At 31.9% G+C, this 18,392-nt stretch overlaps 1 protein-coding gene across 1 annotated transcript in view; it reads left to right on the top strand.

Annotated features, from left to right (window-relative positions):
- The window catches only part of LOC139490119 (cadherin-23-like), a 145,432-nt gene that overhangs the window by 107,190 nt on the left and 19,850 nt on the right, over positions 1-18,392 (top strand). Inside the window, exons 16-25 of the mRNA XM_071276969.1 lie at positions 741-981; positions 2,482-2,745; positions 3,905-3,977; positions 5,731-6,155; positions 7,258-7,399; positions 7,799-7,999; positions 9,270-9,595; positions 10,044-10,550; positions 11,804-11,992; positions 17,252-17,459. Of these exons, the coding sequence (XP_071133070.1) occupies positions 741-981; positions 2,482-2,745; positions 3,905-3,977; positions 5,731-6,155; positions 7,258-7,399; positions 7,799-7,999; positions 9,270-9,595; positions 10,044-10,550; positions 11,804-11,992; positions 17,252-17,459 (2,576 nt within the window). The remainder of the gene's footprint in view (positions 1-740; positions 982-2,481; positions 2,746-3,904; positions 3,978-5,730; positions 6,156-7,257; positions 7,400-7,798; positions 8,000-9,269; positions 9,596-10,043; positions 10,551-11,803; positions 11,993-17,251; positions 17,460-18,392) is intronic.

Raw genomic sequence — 18,392 nt, 5'->3', positions numbered from 1 at the left:
GATAGAAACACATCAACTATATATATATCAGAAAAACAAAACATAAACACTGAAATGAAGGAAAGAAAACCTCCAACACATGTAGATACGACGTATTTGATAACAACTGCCATTATCAAGACTTGGTACAGGACCTTTTAAGAAGAAATGGTGGGTTGAATATGCTTTAATGGCTATCCAAATCTCCCGCTTTATGAAAAAGACATATCGCTGAAACACATCGTGACAGACATACACACGCAAGAACATTAAAGGTAGAACGTCATCACCTTCCCTGTAACTGTATGGTATGCCCTTATCTATGCAAACTATACAACTATATCTGAACTCAAGAAAAAGGCAAAACTTTGAAAACGACGAATCGATATGTTATGTTGTGTACAAAATACAAAAGATGCATTTTTTACCTATATTTACATTTATATTTTTCGCTGTGTTTTATTACTTAGATTGCTTTATTTATTTTTTGGGGATATTGGCACTTAAACATATGATTTAGTAAACTGTTTTGCAAAGAAGTAGAATGATGTCAATTCGTTGCATTTGTTTTAATCGATTAAGAAAATTCAGTTTGCCTTTTTTTTCAATAAGCAAATTTTGAGTTAAAATATGATAAAAAGTAAATGTAGTTGGTAGAACTGTGTTGTTTTTATTTTCATTCATTCAAAACTGAAGTGATAGGTTTTCTCAATGTTTTCTTATATTATATTAGTATCACTCCATATGTCTATTTATCGTAGATTCAAAGTTGATAATGTAACTGGCATCATAACAAAACAAGCAAATAATCAGACGTTAGATTATGAGAAAAGAGATGAATATGTCTTAACATTAGTTGCTAAAGACGGTGGCGGCAGCCTACAACCAGCTGAAGTTATTGTAAGACTAACGGATATCAATGACAATCATCCAGTATTCTCACAGTCTTCATACATTGGTTCTGTGGAGGAAAACACAACAGTCTTCGATATAACTGTTACCGTGAGTATAACTTAATAAGGGACATAATATGAAAAGAGTGACACCTCAATGGACCCCTTGCACGTTATTGCATTAGGAAAATATAATTCTGAAGAGAAAAAAAAGTATTCTTGATGACGAGGATCCGTTCAATGTACGACGTCAGTGATGATTGTTATGTCTCGGTACAAAATGTCTTGGGCCATAGTGCATATCATAACACTTAGATGTTGACGTTAATAATTAGGAAACCAATGACGCCTGTCATAAGTCAGGAGCCTCTGGCCTTTGTTAGTCTTGTATGATTTTTAATTTTAGTTTCTTGTGTATAATTCGGAGTTTAGTATGACGTTCATTATCACTGAACTAGCATACATATTTGTTTAGGGGCTAGGTGAAGGACTCCTGCGGGTGCGGGAGTTTCTCGCTGCATTCAAGACCCATTGGTGACCTTTGGCTGTTGTTTGCTGATGGTCAGGATGTTGTCTCTTTGAAACATTCCCCATTTTCCATTCTAAATTTAATTTATAAAATGAAAATGTCCATTAACCAATAACGACATCAATTGACGTGAATTAACTAGTGTGTTCACTACACGTGACAGGCTTCCACAAAAGGCAAATAAAGGCAACCGCTATCGTCATAAATCGATTAAGAGAAAACAAGTAGGGATCAAAAACCAAAACCGAGGGAAGCAGATCAAATTAATAAAAATAAACCAACGGAACAAAAACTTTGAACTGCTACAAAATCAAATTCAAACATACATAAACTCGGAATATTTGATAACAAATGTCAAATTCCTGAATTGGTACAGGACAATTTTGGAAAAACTAGATTGGTTGAAAATAGGTGGTTTGAACCGGTTTTTGTTGCTAGCTAAACTTCATGCTTACATGGGAATATAATAATTTCCTCTAAAATGACAAAATAACGTGCCAGGAATACAGAACAATAAACGCAGGAACAATCAGTACAGAGAAATATATAAATAGATAATATTATAGTACATTACATAATATATAAATCATCGCAGAATAAAAAACGTTCAAATTGCATTTAAATTACGACATAACACCAATACTCCACAATACAATAATGAACTATATGTCACAAGAATGAATCAACGCCACAAAATGTGATGTCACAAGTAATTAATAAAAAAAAGGATATTAAATTGGGATAAAGCTAAATTTGTTTTGAAAAAATAATGGCAAAAGTGATAAACTCCAAGGCAAATTTATAAGAATGTATTCAAATAACTCCTGTTTGTTGATTGCAACTCTACAAGACCTAATTGAATAAAACAAAAAAAAAAGTCGACCTTGCCTGAGAAGTCACAATATTGCTAAAAATGGGAACTTGATTTTTACGTACTCGACCCTTTATATTTTGAACAGCGGGAGAAAAAAAAGGTGTGAAAATCAATATAAAATGGATATTTGCAATCATTTAGAAATACTGTTATAAATTTATAATCTTTTAAGGGGTTAAAAGGTGTTTCTGTGTTTTATTTAACAGGCATCTGATCGAGACAAGAAAGATACAAACAACAGTGCAGTGGAATTTGAATTAATCGATTCACCGTTTCATATGCAAAATAATTTTACAATTAGTACAACAAAGGGGTCAGGAGAGTTTCTTGGAAAAATTTCTTTGAATGGACCGCTAGATTATGAAAAATTAAATAAAACGGCTGCTGGTAGGATAAAATTATATGTTTTGGCAAAAGATTTTGGAAATCCATCTTTAAGTTCAACCTGTACTGTTACAATAAATGTTCAAGTAAGTAATTAGCGTATTATTTGTTTTTTTTTAATGTATTTTACAATATAAACTTCATTAATACAACCAAAACAAGTTGGTAGTCAGCTTTCCATGTCAACTTACAATGCAATGTGTCATATGATGGAAATAAAAGAATCGTGAAATGACAATTATGCAAAAACACTTAGCGGCGTCTATTCACAAAATGTATTTTCTTAAAACAAATAGCTATGTTGTTTCTGTCTTGGGGCTTATAAAGGGACACAATTTGTTTGTAAATGGAATGACGATGTAGACATTGTGTACTATTATGTTTTATTTAGTTTATGTTTAATATGCAAATAAACCATCATTGGCAATTATTGTGAGTCTGTCTTGAGTTGCATAATCTCCTTTATCATTTTGCTATGGACTAAGTATCTATGAATACGTGGTAGGTTTACTACCAGGTTAGATGATAGTAAAGACTTGACGATGAGAGCGAGTTGCAAAATACCAAGGAGACCTTCATTATGTTCATCATATTTAAATTCATATGTCATAAATTAACTGACAACACCATTGCCAAAAAGGAAAAAGTCAAAACAGTCGAACAACAGTATACACAACACAACATAAAAAATATAGACTGAACCACAAGAAACAACCAAAACAAGAGATGCTCCCGAAAGTGATGAGCAAATCCTGCTCCGAATGTTGCACCCGCCGTTCACAAGTTTTATCTCATTTATGTCACAACTTCCATTTTGTTACTGTCACAATTGCCAACTCATCAATGGCACCAAAATCTCATCAAGGACTCAGCAGATTCTCAGCAGATACGTCGAAGAAAATTTTGTTTTAGCTGACTGGCAATCATTGTAAAACCAAAGTAAAAATACATACAACTCTTCTTCTATATATATTTATCTAATTTATTTTGACAGTTGTGATATGATTCCTTCTTTCGTTTAACAGTTTCATTTCGTTTAATAGTTTCTCTTCAACTTTATACTTGTTTTGTGTTTTAACAATTTTGATCTAAGCGTTACTGATGAGTCTTATGCAGACGAAAATCGCGTCTAATGTATCAAATTATAAGCCTGGTACCTTTAGATAGTTATGCCCTTGCTTTTAGTCTTGTTTTGTCCATTTTTATTTTGTAATTAAATATTTGAAATGTGTCTTTACATTTTAGGATCTGAATGATAATACACCAGTATTCAATCCTCCAGACTATCAGGAAAATATTTTAGAGAACGCAAAATTCGGTAAGCAGAGGGCGAAATATAATATTTGTAACAATTATTAAAGTCATGATATTTTTCAAAAGCAATCATTAATTTCTTGACCACATAAACTTTATTTAAATTTGTTATGTCATTGACGGATAACGAAGGATAACGTTTTGCAAGGCACTACAATTTGCCAAGTATTTTAGTCATTAAACTACAATTGTTGACAAAAGACAAAATTGAATATAGTTACGATACTTTTGTCAGGCCATAAAGAAGAGCATATTTTTGTATTTTAAAAATTGAATCACTCATCGGGTCGTTGCATCGGAAAGTAACACATTCATTCAAAAACACTTTTTGGCATGTTATGTTCTCGTATATTCCATTATGGTATGATACTTAAACCCTATGGAAAGAGATTATGATTGACTCTCATATGATGAAGACATTGTCTTTCAATAAGTTTAATTGGGGTATTAAGCTTGAATGTTCTTAACTGCCAGAAGTCCTATGATAATTTATGTATCATTTTCATTTGACTTAATGTCTTTTGTTACCTATTCTGACATCGGACTCTAACTTCTTTCCAAATGAGTTGTTCAATGTGTATTGCTGTGTTTCATTATTTCATATTTGCTAGAGTTGTAAGGACTGGATTGAGATCTTACAAAACAGGTTTAACCACGCTGTATTTTTGCGCATGTCTTCTAGCCTTTGTTAGTCTTGTATGTTTTTTAATTTAAGTTCTGTTTTATGCTTTTTAAGTACGGCATCCATTTTTACTGAACTAGTACATATTTTCATTTTAGTGGTCAGTTAAGGCCCATCTCGTGGTAAGGGATTGTCTCGCTGCGTTGAAACTCCATTTGTGGACTTAGGTTATTATCTGCTCTTTGGTCGGGTTGTTATCTCTTTGACATATTCCCGCTTTTCGTTCTCAATTTTATGGTAAACTTCCACAACAAAAACAAACTTAACACCACAAAGAAAATAAAAGACACCAAGAGTCCATCATACAGTATTCAACAAAATTATAAACAACACAATATGTATAAGTCTAAATCGCCTAGAAAATATCAAAGTGGAAAATAACTGTATCGAGATTATAAGAAAAGCTGGTGTCAGCATCATACTCTTAATAAGAAAACTATCATGAAAAAATTGAAAACAATTTATGGTGAAATATCCTACCTTTTTATCTTGACAATTTTTTTCCGTTTAAAATAGTTTCAATAAAGTTTTTTAGGCTTTGTTTTTTGCAACACATATATTGAAAAACCCAACCTGATATGTTCGGCATACGTGAGGGATATTCTAATTTGCTGTGATCATAATTTTATCGTGTATGTAATTATTTATAATAACACTTTTAACATTAAATTTAAGTATTTAAAGTGTAAATTGCGTGATTTTGTATTAAAAATGTATTATTGACTGAAGCACGTCATTATTTCCCTCTGTGAGCCTCTGACAGTCCTTAGTGTTCTGTATAGCTTTTGACTACGTCACATAGTAACCTGTGTTATGATGACGTTTTTGGGGTTCCAATTTTGGATAAAAACGTTGTATATACCCCGGCAGTTTCCTGAATATATAATGACATCTCTGTGTTGTTATCCAATCACAAACCTCGACACATTTGTAATCCGTAATATATATCTATATATGGTTTGTATATGTTTTGTTTCTCTCATTACTACTTGTGTATCAAAAAGGAAGACTTTGTTATACGTATTGGTGTTGCATTGTTAGTCCTCAATATTTCACACTTATTTTTGTCTTCTAGACGATTATGTAGGACATGTTACTGCTACAGACGAGGACGGTACTGAGGCAAACAGTGATTTAAGTTACTACATCATATCTGGTTCCGGTCTATTTAGAATAAATGGTCAGTCGGGTGTTATAACCGTGAATTTAAATGCTGAATTCGATAGAGAAACTACTGCAAATTATAACCTGACAATAGTAGCAGTAGACAGAGGAACGCCGCCTAGAACAGGACATACAAACGTCACTGTGATTATTGATGATGTTAACGATACACCACCAAAGTTTGATAAGGACATTTTCGTTACCGCCGTACTTGAGAATACAACTGTGGGGTCTTCGGTTAAAATCTGCTCTGCAAAAGATGAAGATTTAAATTTTCATTTAGTATATAAAATTGTTAACCTTACAATATCAAAAGATGACAATCGTATTGTTGAGGTATGTATAATAAGAAACGATAGTTGTAACAAAAACAAACTTGATAGAAAAATCAATAATCACAAAATAAAAGATATTATTTAAAAAAAAAAATTATGAAAAAGATACTTTAAATCATCTTTGGAAGTAGTCCTCTAGAGGATAATTTATTAAATCCTAATAATTATAAGCGATATAGAAAATGATCGCTTGTCAGATCAGCTATCATGACCTTTTTTTAATTTTGAAGCCATTTTGTCATTGTTTCGAAATGAATTGAAAATATTGGTTACTTTAAAAATATTTATTTATAGTGGATTGGGAAACAATTTTGCAACTTATATTAATTCCTTTCCACTTTGCGGGTGTGAGTGCTGCCTTGTAGCGGCATTAGCCTGCTCTTTTTCGAAATCTACAAGGGTGTCTTTAACGTGCAAGAGATATAACTCTCTCTTAACACAAATCAGCCATTTATCGTCCCCTTTCGACGGACTATCATCGTTTTCACAAGACCATACTCGCAAATGGTGTCAATGGAGAGCCGAAAATTGAGTTACTGAACTTTTCATCCAGGAACGGGAATCGAACCAGTATCCTTTGTGTTAGTAGTCCGATTCACTAACCACTACACCGCGGCTCTCACCTCTTTCTTTTTCCACTTTCAGTAAATATATCTTTAACTGAGTCCCTCAAAGTGTCGTTATATTTCTGTCGTTTTAGCAAGAAATGACTTCGAACTCATCTTCATGCACTTAATATGATTCCTAAATATACAAATTGTTAGTCTGTTAATAATGACATGCAATTTTCCAGTACATGTTCTACATTACATTTGTAAAATTGATTAGTTGCATGATTCGTGTTGAGAAGAAACTGCTTCAATACGTCTTTTAACATTAATTTGATGAATATACACCATAGATTTTTAAAGCTTATGGTAGGAACGAAAAATTATTCATAATTCACAGAGGAGTTAACATAGTTCTTATTTATACATAGAATTTAAGGAAATGAGCATGCAAGGCATTTTTTTTAATTCATACTTGAAGAACGTCTATATGTAATTAACTGAAATAACATCATACTGTTGACACTCATCCTGTATCTTCTTTTTTTGTTGAAGAACTGGTTTAGAATAAACAATGCTACCGGGAAAGTGACAATTAACTCCACATTGGATAGGGAATTAACAGATGAAGTAAAAATAACACTTACAGTCGAAGACATGAATGCAGCAACAGCCTCACAGCCACAGACGGCTACTGGTTAGTTATTATCCTACACAGAAAAGCGCATAAGTAGTAATGAAGATGTTTCTGCAAATCATTGATACATTTGTTTTAAAACTTACAACTGTTATCTTTCATCTAAACTGTATTTCAAGGTTCTTGAAAGAAATGGTCTCTTCAAATAACGTCTGCATGACAAAATGGCAGATATATTTCGTTTGTATATTACCATTGGGGTATGTAAATCTATTGTCTATTGAATAAATACTAGCCAAAAACCGAATTGATCAATATGCGAAGTGGTTCCTTAACGTAAGTCAGTGAACGATTATCTGATGTATTAATTTGGCCTTGACCATTTTGGTTGCCATGAAAATATTTCAAAATGTATATCTATGTGTATATAACCTATTTGACAGTTTCATTATTTTACAGCTACACTAATTGTTTCACTTCTTGACGTAAATGATAATGCACCGTCGTTCCAAGGAAATTACAATGTGAGCATAACAGAGGGGAAAATAAGTGGACCGGTCATATCTGTTACAGCCAATGATCTTGACGAAAATCCAAAAATAACATATAGGATAACCAAGAACTATTTGACGGATACATTCAGCATTAATCCTACAACAGGTGAATAGCCCTATGCTACCGAATGAATGTCATGTGCATGACACTTTTATCTGGTTCGATCAAAACTAGAATTTAAGAACGGCAAAATGTGAAACAATTGAGAGCTAACCACAAAACTTAAGACAACTTTCACAGAACTCTCTTGAGACAAATATGAAAAGATACAGCTTAATCATACATTAATATATATGGACATTAATTTAGAATTCCTTTTGTTTAAAAGATATGTTAATACCTATATGGAGTAATTTTCTATCAGATAGATAGGTCATACATCCGAAGAATCAATATATTTCTTCTCTGTTGCGCTAAAGTTTTGGAATATATTTTTTTTAAAATGATCGTTCAATGAAATCCTGATATAATGTCTGTATTTGGCAAATTTTGTAATTTCCAAAATATCATTAATGAGATAAAGTTTACCGTTTCCCTTGATAACATTGGATAATTTTTTATTCGAATTAAAATGAATTTCGTATTGATAGCTTTCTTACACAAACAGTACAATGTTGAAATACATTGAAATTGTTCAGCTGGTATATTGTACAATTAAACTAGGGACGAAAGATACCAAAGGGACAGTCAAACTCATAAATCTAAAACAAACTGACAACGCCATGGCTAAAAATGAAAAGGACAAACAAACAACAGCACATACGACACAACACAGAAAACCAAAGAATAAACAACACGAACCCCACCAAAAAACTAGGGGTGATCTCAGGTGCTCCGGAAAGGGTAAGCAGATCCTGCTCCACATGTGGCACCCGTCGTGTAGCTTATGTGATAACAAATCCGGTAAATAGTCTAATTCGGTAGGTCACATTCATGAAAGGGAAGGGGATTGTAGCTACGATGTAAGGAACATATCCGATATCATTTGTGAAACGGTTATTCCATAACGGTCAACCAACTCGTGATGGCGTCCGTAAAATTTACGAAGGGATGATTTCAACTTCACCATTTGGAACTCTTGGTTTAATAGCTTCCTTGTGAGCAGCAACCCTCTATCAAGAAAATCATGATAGGAAATGCAAGCACGGGAATATCGTATCAGTTGGGAGATAATATGCTAATCATTCAAAATGCGCGCAAAGAGTATAAAAAATTATCAAAGGTCAATATTGGTACTTTAATCTTTGTACATGTATATGATTTTTAATTAGTAATAATATCTTTGTATACTAATGTTCAAACCTTGTGATTAAGATAAGATATGTTTTAATGACCAATGTAGAAACTTAAAATGCGATAACTGTATTTTCTGTAGGTCTAATCACAAGAAATCCTTTGATAGACGTCGACAGGGAAAACCAAACAATCATTATTATAGAAGTTGAGGCTAATGACACTGTTTTCAAAAGCACCACTGATGTGATAATTACAGTTCTTGATATCAATGACAATTTTCCGGTTTTTTATCCTTACAATAACACTATAAACCTGCAAGAGAACAATGGCACAGATCAGAACGATATATACAATAGTTCATTTATTATGTGGTTTAATGCAAGTGATGATGATGCGGGACCGAATGCAGAATTGATATATAAAATTATCGACAGTTCTAGCAAATTCAAAATCGATTCCTCTACAGTAAGTTTTACACGCATTGTGTTAAGAAATGTATTGTCGTTTTAATTATCAATTTACCATCAAGTTTCAACTCTAATAGTTGAACCTCTTGAAACAAAACGCAAATTTAATTTTTAAATATGTTTCAGTGACTGTCATACACGTAGCGTTGTCATCCTTCTCAATATTGTTTTTAAATGATAAAAATACATAATAAATGTCATGTGTACATTGCGTTTTACTGGATAAACCTTCATCAGGAACGTTCAAAGCCGAATATTTGATAGCAAAGAATATAATAACCAAAAAGTTGTAAGTAAGCTTTAAGATAAATTACATTGATTAACTAGTTAGATCAAGTACTTTTACATATCAGTTTAGGTTTTTGAAATATATTCATTTGTGAGAGTATTTTCTGGATTGATAATCCCTAATAGCATCGAGATAATTATGTATTATATGTTTGCAGGGAATAGTAACAGCTACAGGACCCTTTGATAGAGAAAATAAACTAAGTTATATTTTAAAAGTTACGGTAAATGATAATGCTACGGATACAAAAGAGCGTAAAACAAGTACAGCAACCATCACGATACAAATCACAGACATAAATGATAATTTTCCTTACTTCCCACAAGAAAAACTTCCCTACAGAGCCAATGTAAGGGAAGACCAGAAGGATTCGACCTATTCAATAATTACTGTAACTGCCAAAGACAGGGATATAAATCAATCTTTTGAATACTCGATTGAACCGGACACAAACGAAGAAGGTTTGTTTAGAATTAACATGCATTCTGGATCAATTTCCGTCAATGCATCACTTGTTAATAACTACGGTTGGAAAAATCTAACTGTATTGGTAGAAGATATTGGAGGTCTGACAAATTCAACATCGGTATTCATATACGTAGAGGATTTGAACGACAACGCGCCTGTGTTCCATGGTCTTAAAGATTTCTACAAGATATATGAGGTAAATCAATAAGCTTTTTCTCCATTAATTTGCCTTTGCTTCTTTTAAATACTTGTCGAAATAGAAATTAAAGATTCTCATGCAATTCGTTTGTAACGATAATTTTCATTGGACGTTGACAAATATTTTGAAGGGGTATAATCCACGTTCGATCAGTTCATAACTAAGAAAGCCACCATTTTGTATTCCGATTTTTTGTTGGTATGTAATTTCGCACAAAATAAACATGAAAGTCAGATTTTGAATCTTAAAATATTCTTTTTGTCAACGTTGAAACCATTCTGAAGCGTATGAAAGGTATAAATACGACTACAGCTTTATATTTGATATCGTGAGTATATATATCACGTCACATTGTTTAGTTGCTAAGGACAATGCAAAAGCTTCAAAGCTTTTTCATTTATGTCATTTTACGCCAAAGTATTTTTTAAACAGTATTTACTTTAATATGCTGCATTAGAATGGAGATAACTGTATTTTAACTTTGACTTTCATAAAACTTTATTTTAATGTCGCAAATATCCGTTGATCTTGCTTCGCGACGCTTCGCTAGGTAAACTCAATTTGTGACAGTACAATCTCCAAGGTTAACCTCACTGGGCTGTCAAGCAAACAACAAAAAAATCTTATTTTAATCTTCATTTGTTAATGTAAAAGTCAGGTAGAAAGAACAAAATATATTTTTACATCTTATGAACATATATTTATGAAAATCACTTAAAAATTGTATTCAGAGTAATTTATGTCAGTTTTACATGTGTGTGTTAATCGTGATGAATCTTATTGAAAACAGTATCGACAGTTAATTTATTTATATAATTAAAATGGATCTACTGCGTATAATGTCACTTGCCTGTACCAAGTCAGGAATATGACAGTTGTTATCCATTCGTTTGATTGGTTTTGAATTTAACATTTAATTAGGGACTTTCTGTTTTGAATTCCCCTCGGTGCAGTACTTTTATGAGTCTCCTCATTGTATGTATACCTTAATGCGTCTTATCATCATTCAGTTGACGACCTTAAATAGCGTTAGTTGTGTATGCAAAATCATGATATTAACACAAAAGATGAAATTTTCTCTGAGATCTAACTAAACCTGTAAATAACTTAATGTATGTGTTTTACAATTGGATGGATGCCTTCAAACCCATTTTTATAACTCGATACCCTGTACAGCGTACATATGTTCACTCCAATCTATTGAATCATTAAACATTAACAAACGAAAATGTAAATATATTTCATTTCAGTGTGCAAAAATAGGTTCCAATGTTACTATTCTCAATGCAACAGACGCAGATTATGGTCTCAACAAAAAAGTTTCCTACACCTTTATCAACCAAACAGGGATTGGGAAAACTTACAGCGATTTCCTCCTAAATAATAGTACAGGAGAGATAACAACTGCTAAGAATCTAAGTGCAGACGGAGATTATAGAGTATGTAATCTGATATATAGAAGTTCTCAAATTATTTTTTTACAATCCCAAATACACTTTTTCAAAAACTACAGCGGCAAAAAATGTTTGGACTCGATGGTATCTAATATACGGAAGGGTAACGGAAAATTAATAGATAGAGAAAAGGTCGGCTTCTGTTTATTCAATTGTTTAGTTTTAAGTTTTAAGATATCGAAGGATATTGTTTACATATATAACTATTTTCTATTGTGAGGTGAAATATTTTCTACCGCCGTTTTATATTAACGGTGAAATCAGTTAAATCCATATCAAAATGACGAATTTAGTGAACCTTGCCTTAAATTCGTTTAATATCTCGTTCAATTGTTCAAATTGTACGGGCATAAAAGTATGAAAAGAAAGATATTGACACGGAGATTGCAAAACTAGCCACTTTGAAAACCTCGAGACTTGTATTTCTGTGTATGGAATGGAAGAAATGAGTCATGTCAAAATGGAAGAACAGGTTTGGTCAATCCTGTTTACTACACAATCACCCAGTTTTGTCTACGTATAATATATCCCGGTTTTGATTTGTTTTGAAACCAATGCTAACACGATATTAACACTGTCAACTGAAAGAAAATCGACATAAATATGACTGTTATTGCAAAACAACTTCACTTGCGATTTTTCATAAAAAAAAATATTTACTATATAGTATTTATACAATCCCTAAAATGTCGCAAATGCTTGCATTATCGTAATTGAATCAATTTTGAAGATATGTAAGATAAATGATTTAATAAAATATCACATAAACTTAACATTGTTCATAAAACCATAAAAAAAAGTCCAAGTCTAATTAAACCTCCAAGACCAACATGAACACATTACAATCAGTAAAACCAACCAAAAATCAAAAACTTAATAATTACCAATAAATCAAAAAGATAAGTTCAAAGTTACATAACAGTCATGTGGCCATATGAGAAAATATAGTTAACCTATTATGTATGGTATTAGAGATACGGACTTGTGTTAGATATTTGATTTTCACGTTTGACTTGTTTATAGCTGAAATGCGGTATGTGCTTTGCTCATTGTTGAAGACTGTGCGGTGACCTGAATCTGTTATTTAGTCTGTGGTGGAGAGTTGTCTTATCGCCTATCATACCACATCTCCTTTTTTATTGAACACGAAATGTTTACCTTGATGATGGATATCAACCCTTTGTTTTCTAAAAAAATATTCTGATCCCCAATTTTATGAAAAATATATTCTGGTAAAGCAAATTACAAAAAAAAAATATTCTGAAAGCAGACTTCCCTACGCAGTCAAATGTTATAAACAAAAACTGATCGATAGCGTTAAAAAAACTAAATATTTATTTTTTAAATCTAGCTAGAAAAATAACAAATCACCACGCTCCATTCCCTTTGAGGCTAAATGGTTGCTCCCTTATCAGAGTTGCATTCACAGCTATTTTATTTTCATAGGAAATTGCTGAACTATGAAAATGACAATGGCCATATGACAGATAGAAACATCGTAAGGTAAAATATCTGTGTGCGAGGTTTGTTTCGTTCAGACCTTCTCACTTCTGACATGAAGCTTCATACAAATAGTTCAAGCCAATTCCTTTGTCTCGCATTTCAACGATTCTAAAATATCAATGTAAATTTTTAGACTAAACTTGATAATCCTTCTTACATACATTCAATATCGCGGGTGTTGCTTTTTTTCTTATTTCTTATTCTTATAAAATTTCAAGTTGGTTTACGATTTAGTTATATAACATTTGTGACGAATCAAGGTGGCGTACAGGTCGCATGCCCACCTCCCCAACCTCAACCTGTGATATGTTTTTTTTAAACTTGAAATCGTCTCAAACATATTATCCTCTTCTCATGTCTTATAATAAACACTTAGCCTTAAAAAGATCTATTTTGAACGATCATAAGAAAGATTACACCCCTTGGTAGCGGGTAGATACGTTTGCGCAAATTCGTTCTACATTTGCGCGAGTAGATTTGATTACTTATAAATGTGCGTGTTCAATTGTAAACTGTATTTTCAAGTTTGATCACTTACATTTACATATTTAATTTAAACACGTATTTTAAATTTCAATTTGTGTTATAATTTTCATTTCTATGAATTTCGCAGTTAAGATTTGTATTTTTAATCAAAGCCAAAAAAATGTTATTTTTTTAATTCCAATCAAGTAGGAATTAAATGTTTACAGATTCAAATAAATAATTAGTTGTCCTCTGAAAAAAAAGGTTTTCCAACGAGTCACCCGACTCCTTTGAAATGCCAAAGTTCAATTATGTTATGCAATGATGCATTTTTATACGCCCGTCAAAATTTTGAAGGGACGTATTATGGTATACAAATGTCCGATGTCCGTCCGTATGTCTGTCCGTCCGTCCGTCTGTCCGTCTGTCTCTCCGGCGTAAACATGTCGCACCGTAACTTGAGAACGACTTATCCAAATTTCATGAAACTTAATATAGTTGTTTCTTATGATGGTCAAATGATCTGTATACTTTTTGGTGAAAATATGATTTAAACTTTTTGATTTACGGCACTTTGTAACTAAAACAGAGGTGTGTTTTTTTTCATATGTCGTACCGTATCTCAAAAACGATTCTTGATTATGGCTTGAAACTTTATACACTTTTTAGTTATATTAACCTTAATATCTGTATACTTTTTGGTGATGATTCAAAATTTCATTTTTGAGTTATTGAGTATTTTGTAAAAAGGGGGAGGGATTTTTTACATGTCGCGCCGTATCTCAAAAATAATTTCTGATTATTGCTTAAAACTTTACACACTTCTTTGTTATATTGATCTAAAGATCTGTATACTTTTTGGTTTTGATTCAAAATTTTATTTTAGTGATATTTAGTTTTTTGTAAAAAAAAAAACATGGTGGGGGTTTCACATGTCCCGCCATATCTCAAAAACTATTTATGATTATTGCCTCAAACTTTACACATGTCTTTGTTATATTAATCTAAAGATCTGTATACTTTTTTGTGATGATTCAAAATTTCATTTTTGAGTTATTGAGTATTTTTGTGCCGTATCTTAAAAACAATTTATGATTATTGCTTAAAACTTTACACAATTCTTTGTTATATTAATCTAAAGATCTGTATACTTTTTGGTGATGACTCAAAATTTTATTTTTGAGTTATTGAGTATTTTGTTCTATAGGGGAGGGTTTCGATTCAAAATTTTATTTTAGTGATATTTAGTTTTTTGTAAAAAAAAAAACATGGTGGGGTTTCACATGTCCCGCCATATCAAAAAACAATATATGGTTATTGCTTTAAACTTTCTCAGAAACTATAAATGATTATTACATAAAACTTCCACACAAGACGTCGGGCGTATCATGCGCTCATGGCGCAGCTGTTTATTTTCTTTGACACAACCGGATTCTACCTTGAGAAATCTAAGACAAAACAGAGATGTACACATTAACCAAACCGGCCTCTTCCATTTTGACATGACCCATTTCTTTTATTCGATACACAGAAATACAAGTATTGAAATGCTGAACGTGGCTTGTTTGTCAATATCTTTCTTTTCATACCTTACTTCCTGTATGATGGCAACAATTTAACGAGACAGTAAACAAATTCGACACAAGGTTCACTTAATTAGTCATTTTGAAAAACTTTTTTTTCCTTATTTCTCCGTTAATAAAGAACAGTTGTAGAAAATATTACACATCATAATAGAAAATAGTTATATATTTATTCTTCGATATCATAAAAATAAGAAATGAATAAATAGAAAACTAACTTTATTCTGACAATTGAGTTCCGAATATTAGATATCACCGAGTCCAAACATGTTTTTGCCGTTGTAGTTTAGATACAGTGAACTGATAGCTATAAAAATAGAATCCCAATACTCTTGTAACACCAACAACAGCTTCATATTTCTGTAACTATTTTCTCCAAAGTTATTCATTTGTAGATCTTTCAATAAGATGCATAAACTTTACGTTGTTTTTTTTTTGTATATTAAATATGTAAAAGAGAAATAAATTTTTGAAAGACAATTAAAGGAGTAGGTCCGGTAAGTGCCGATTTTGGCATGTAATGTCAGGTTCATCTTACGAAATATTTTTGACACTTTTTAAACACTTAAGTGTCTATTTCAATTGATTCAATTAGTTATGTGAAAGATTTTAACTGAATAAGTCATTAAAAACGCTCCGATTCAAGTTTAAATATGAAAAATCTATCAAATATGCAAAAAATCGTTACTTTTCAGATGGTTTTTGTCAAAAATGAAAGTGGCCGCATTCGTGTTTATCCACAACCTTTATATATGTTATGTATTATCATCAAATACAACTTACATTTCAATATTATGAATGAACACGAATGCGGCCACTTTCATTTAAGACGAAAACCGTCTAAAATTTAACTAAATGCTAATATTGTGAAGATTTCAGTAATTTAGCATGATTTAATGATGTTAGTAACCGATATATGTGCATTGTATTGTAAAAAAACAGCCCATATTAGTGTAGCAGAAGCATTCCACTTTCCAATAAATAGCTAAAAGATTACATTTTCACAATTTTGTAAAACTGCTATATTTTCGGGTCAAAAAGGGGTCTTACTGAACCTACTCCTTTGTTCTTGTCTATGCCCGTCCCAAATATCAGATGATTTGTATTTTCATTCCAATTTATCTTTTATAATGTGTATCTATGTTGTTGTACATCTAAACTTGAAACATTGTATTTCCCCTGACACCAGGAATGTGTTGAATAATTGAAAGTATGATACTAACAAAAATAGACAGGAAGGGCTCCTCATTAGCAGTCAGTAGAAACGACACCACCCCCCTGTTTGAACATTTCTGAATCCTTCAATATCCAAGAAAGCATGCAAAAATTAACCAAGACGAAAATAACAAAACTATGAGAGTTATGTAAATATTAAGTAACACGAACATCACCACTAACTGGAACTTAAGGTTGGTGCTCTGAAAGGCTGGGCAGTTCCTGTTCTACTTGTACCAAAGCACCGAGATTAGCAATGCAAATTAAAATACGATTATAATTCGCATTCGGTTATGTCGTAATCAAGGAAAAACTAAGAACATGAAGTCACAGTTAAAATAACCGAATCATGATGTTTTTATTTTAGTTTGCTGTTTTAATTGATTATAATTTGATATTCTATTTTTGGGGTCAACCCTTACAGGGCTTAATTTGTAATTTATTATTTTTCAATAATAAGTTATCATGTTTTCTACAGCTGCGTGTAAAAGCATATGATCACGGAACGCCTGTCTTGTCGACAATTGTGGATATAATAATAAAGATTGTTGATGTTAACGATCATCCTCCAACGTTTCCTCACACAACAGAAAACGCAAGTGTACCAGAAAATACTAAAGAAGTTATAGTTACAACAGTCAAAGCAGAAGACATTGATAAAGATTCCATTATTGAATACAAAATGAGTAAGTTTTGTTCTGAACATTGATTAACTATAAATACATGGGTCGTTATGGAACGCCACAGCTGTCTTATGTGGAACTCTTAGGCGAGTGACTTTAACCATGAAATTAAATTTTTAATGCACCTACCTAACACACGGCTAAATTATATATCATTTGAAAGCTACAAATCTGTACTATCTGTTTTGCCCGGTCGTAAAAAAATCGTACGGTGCAATTTTCGTCAAATCCAGATCAAAGGCCAAGGACGAATAAGGGCATATTGTCTAAGATTTCAGCTTGATTGCATAATATGACTTTTATATATTTTATTCACATATGCAAACAATTTACATTTTTAGCAGAGAGATTAACAGTCATTAATCAAATGCATTTTTATATATTTAAAGCGTGTTTTAGATAGACAGCACATGTTTCCTGAAATTCGAGTAAAAGTAAATAAAATGTGCAAAAACACAAATGTTTCTTTCTGATGCAACTGCTAATCACTTTAAACTAAGTAAAACCCTGTAATGACTATCAAAGAAGTTTTTGACATCATAAATTTTCTAAAATTATGCTTACTTCTAATCAAACAGCAAATTAAAACAACTCATACAGTTGCCCCAAATACCGCCATCTGCGAAAAAAAGCTTTTAAGCATTTCTTGCAATTTAAACATTGTATGTGGTCAAAATAAGATTTAAAAAACAAATTCTTAAGAATCTGAAAAATTCAAAGTAAAAAAATATGTGCGCGAATCATACTATTGCTTGAAATAAAGGGGGCTTAACTAAGAGATTGCAATCTGCATTGAAACTACCCGACTGAAATGAACATCTTTCGACTTTTCTAATTGTTTGATTGGTAGTTTCATTATAAATATTGATGTAGTGAAAACCCCTTTTATTTATTTAATGTGAACCATAAAAAAAGAAATTGACAATCTAGACAAAA

This window comes from Mytilus edulis, chromosome 9 (genome assembly GCF_963676685.1).
Source record: "Mytilus edulis chromosome 9, xbMytEdul2.2, whole genome shotgun sequence".
Lineage (NCBI taxonomy): Eukaryota > Metazoa > Mollusca > Bivalvia > Mytilida > Mytilidae > Mytilus > Mytilus edulis.
Note: the sequence above shows the minus strand (reverse complement) of the source record. Positions and strands in the feature narration are given on the sequence as shown.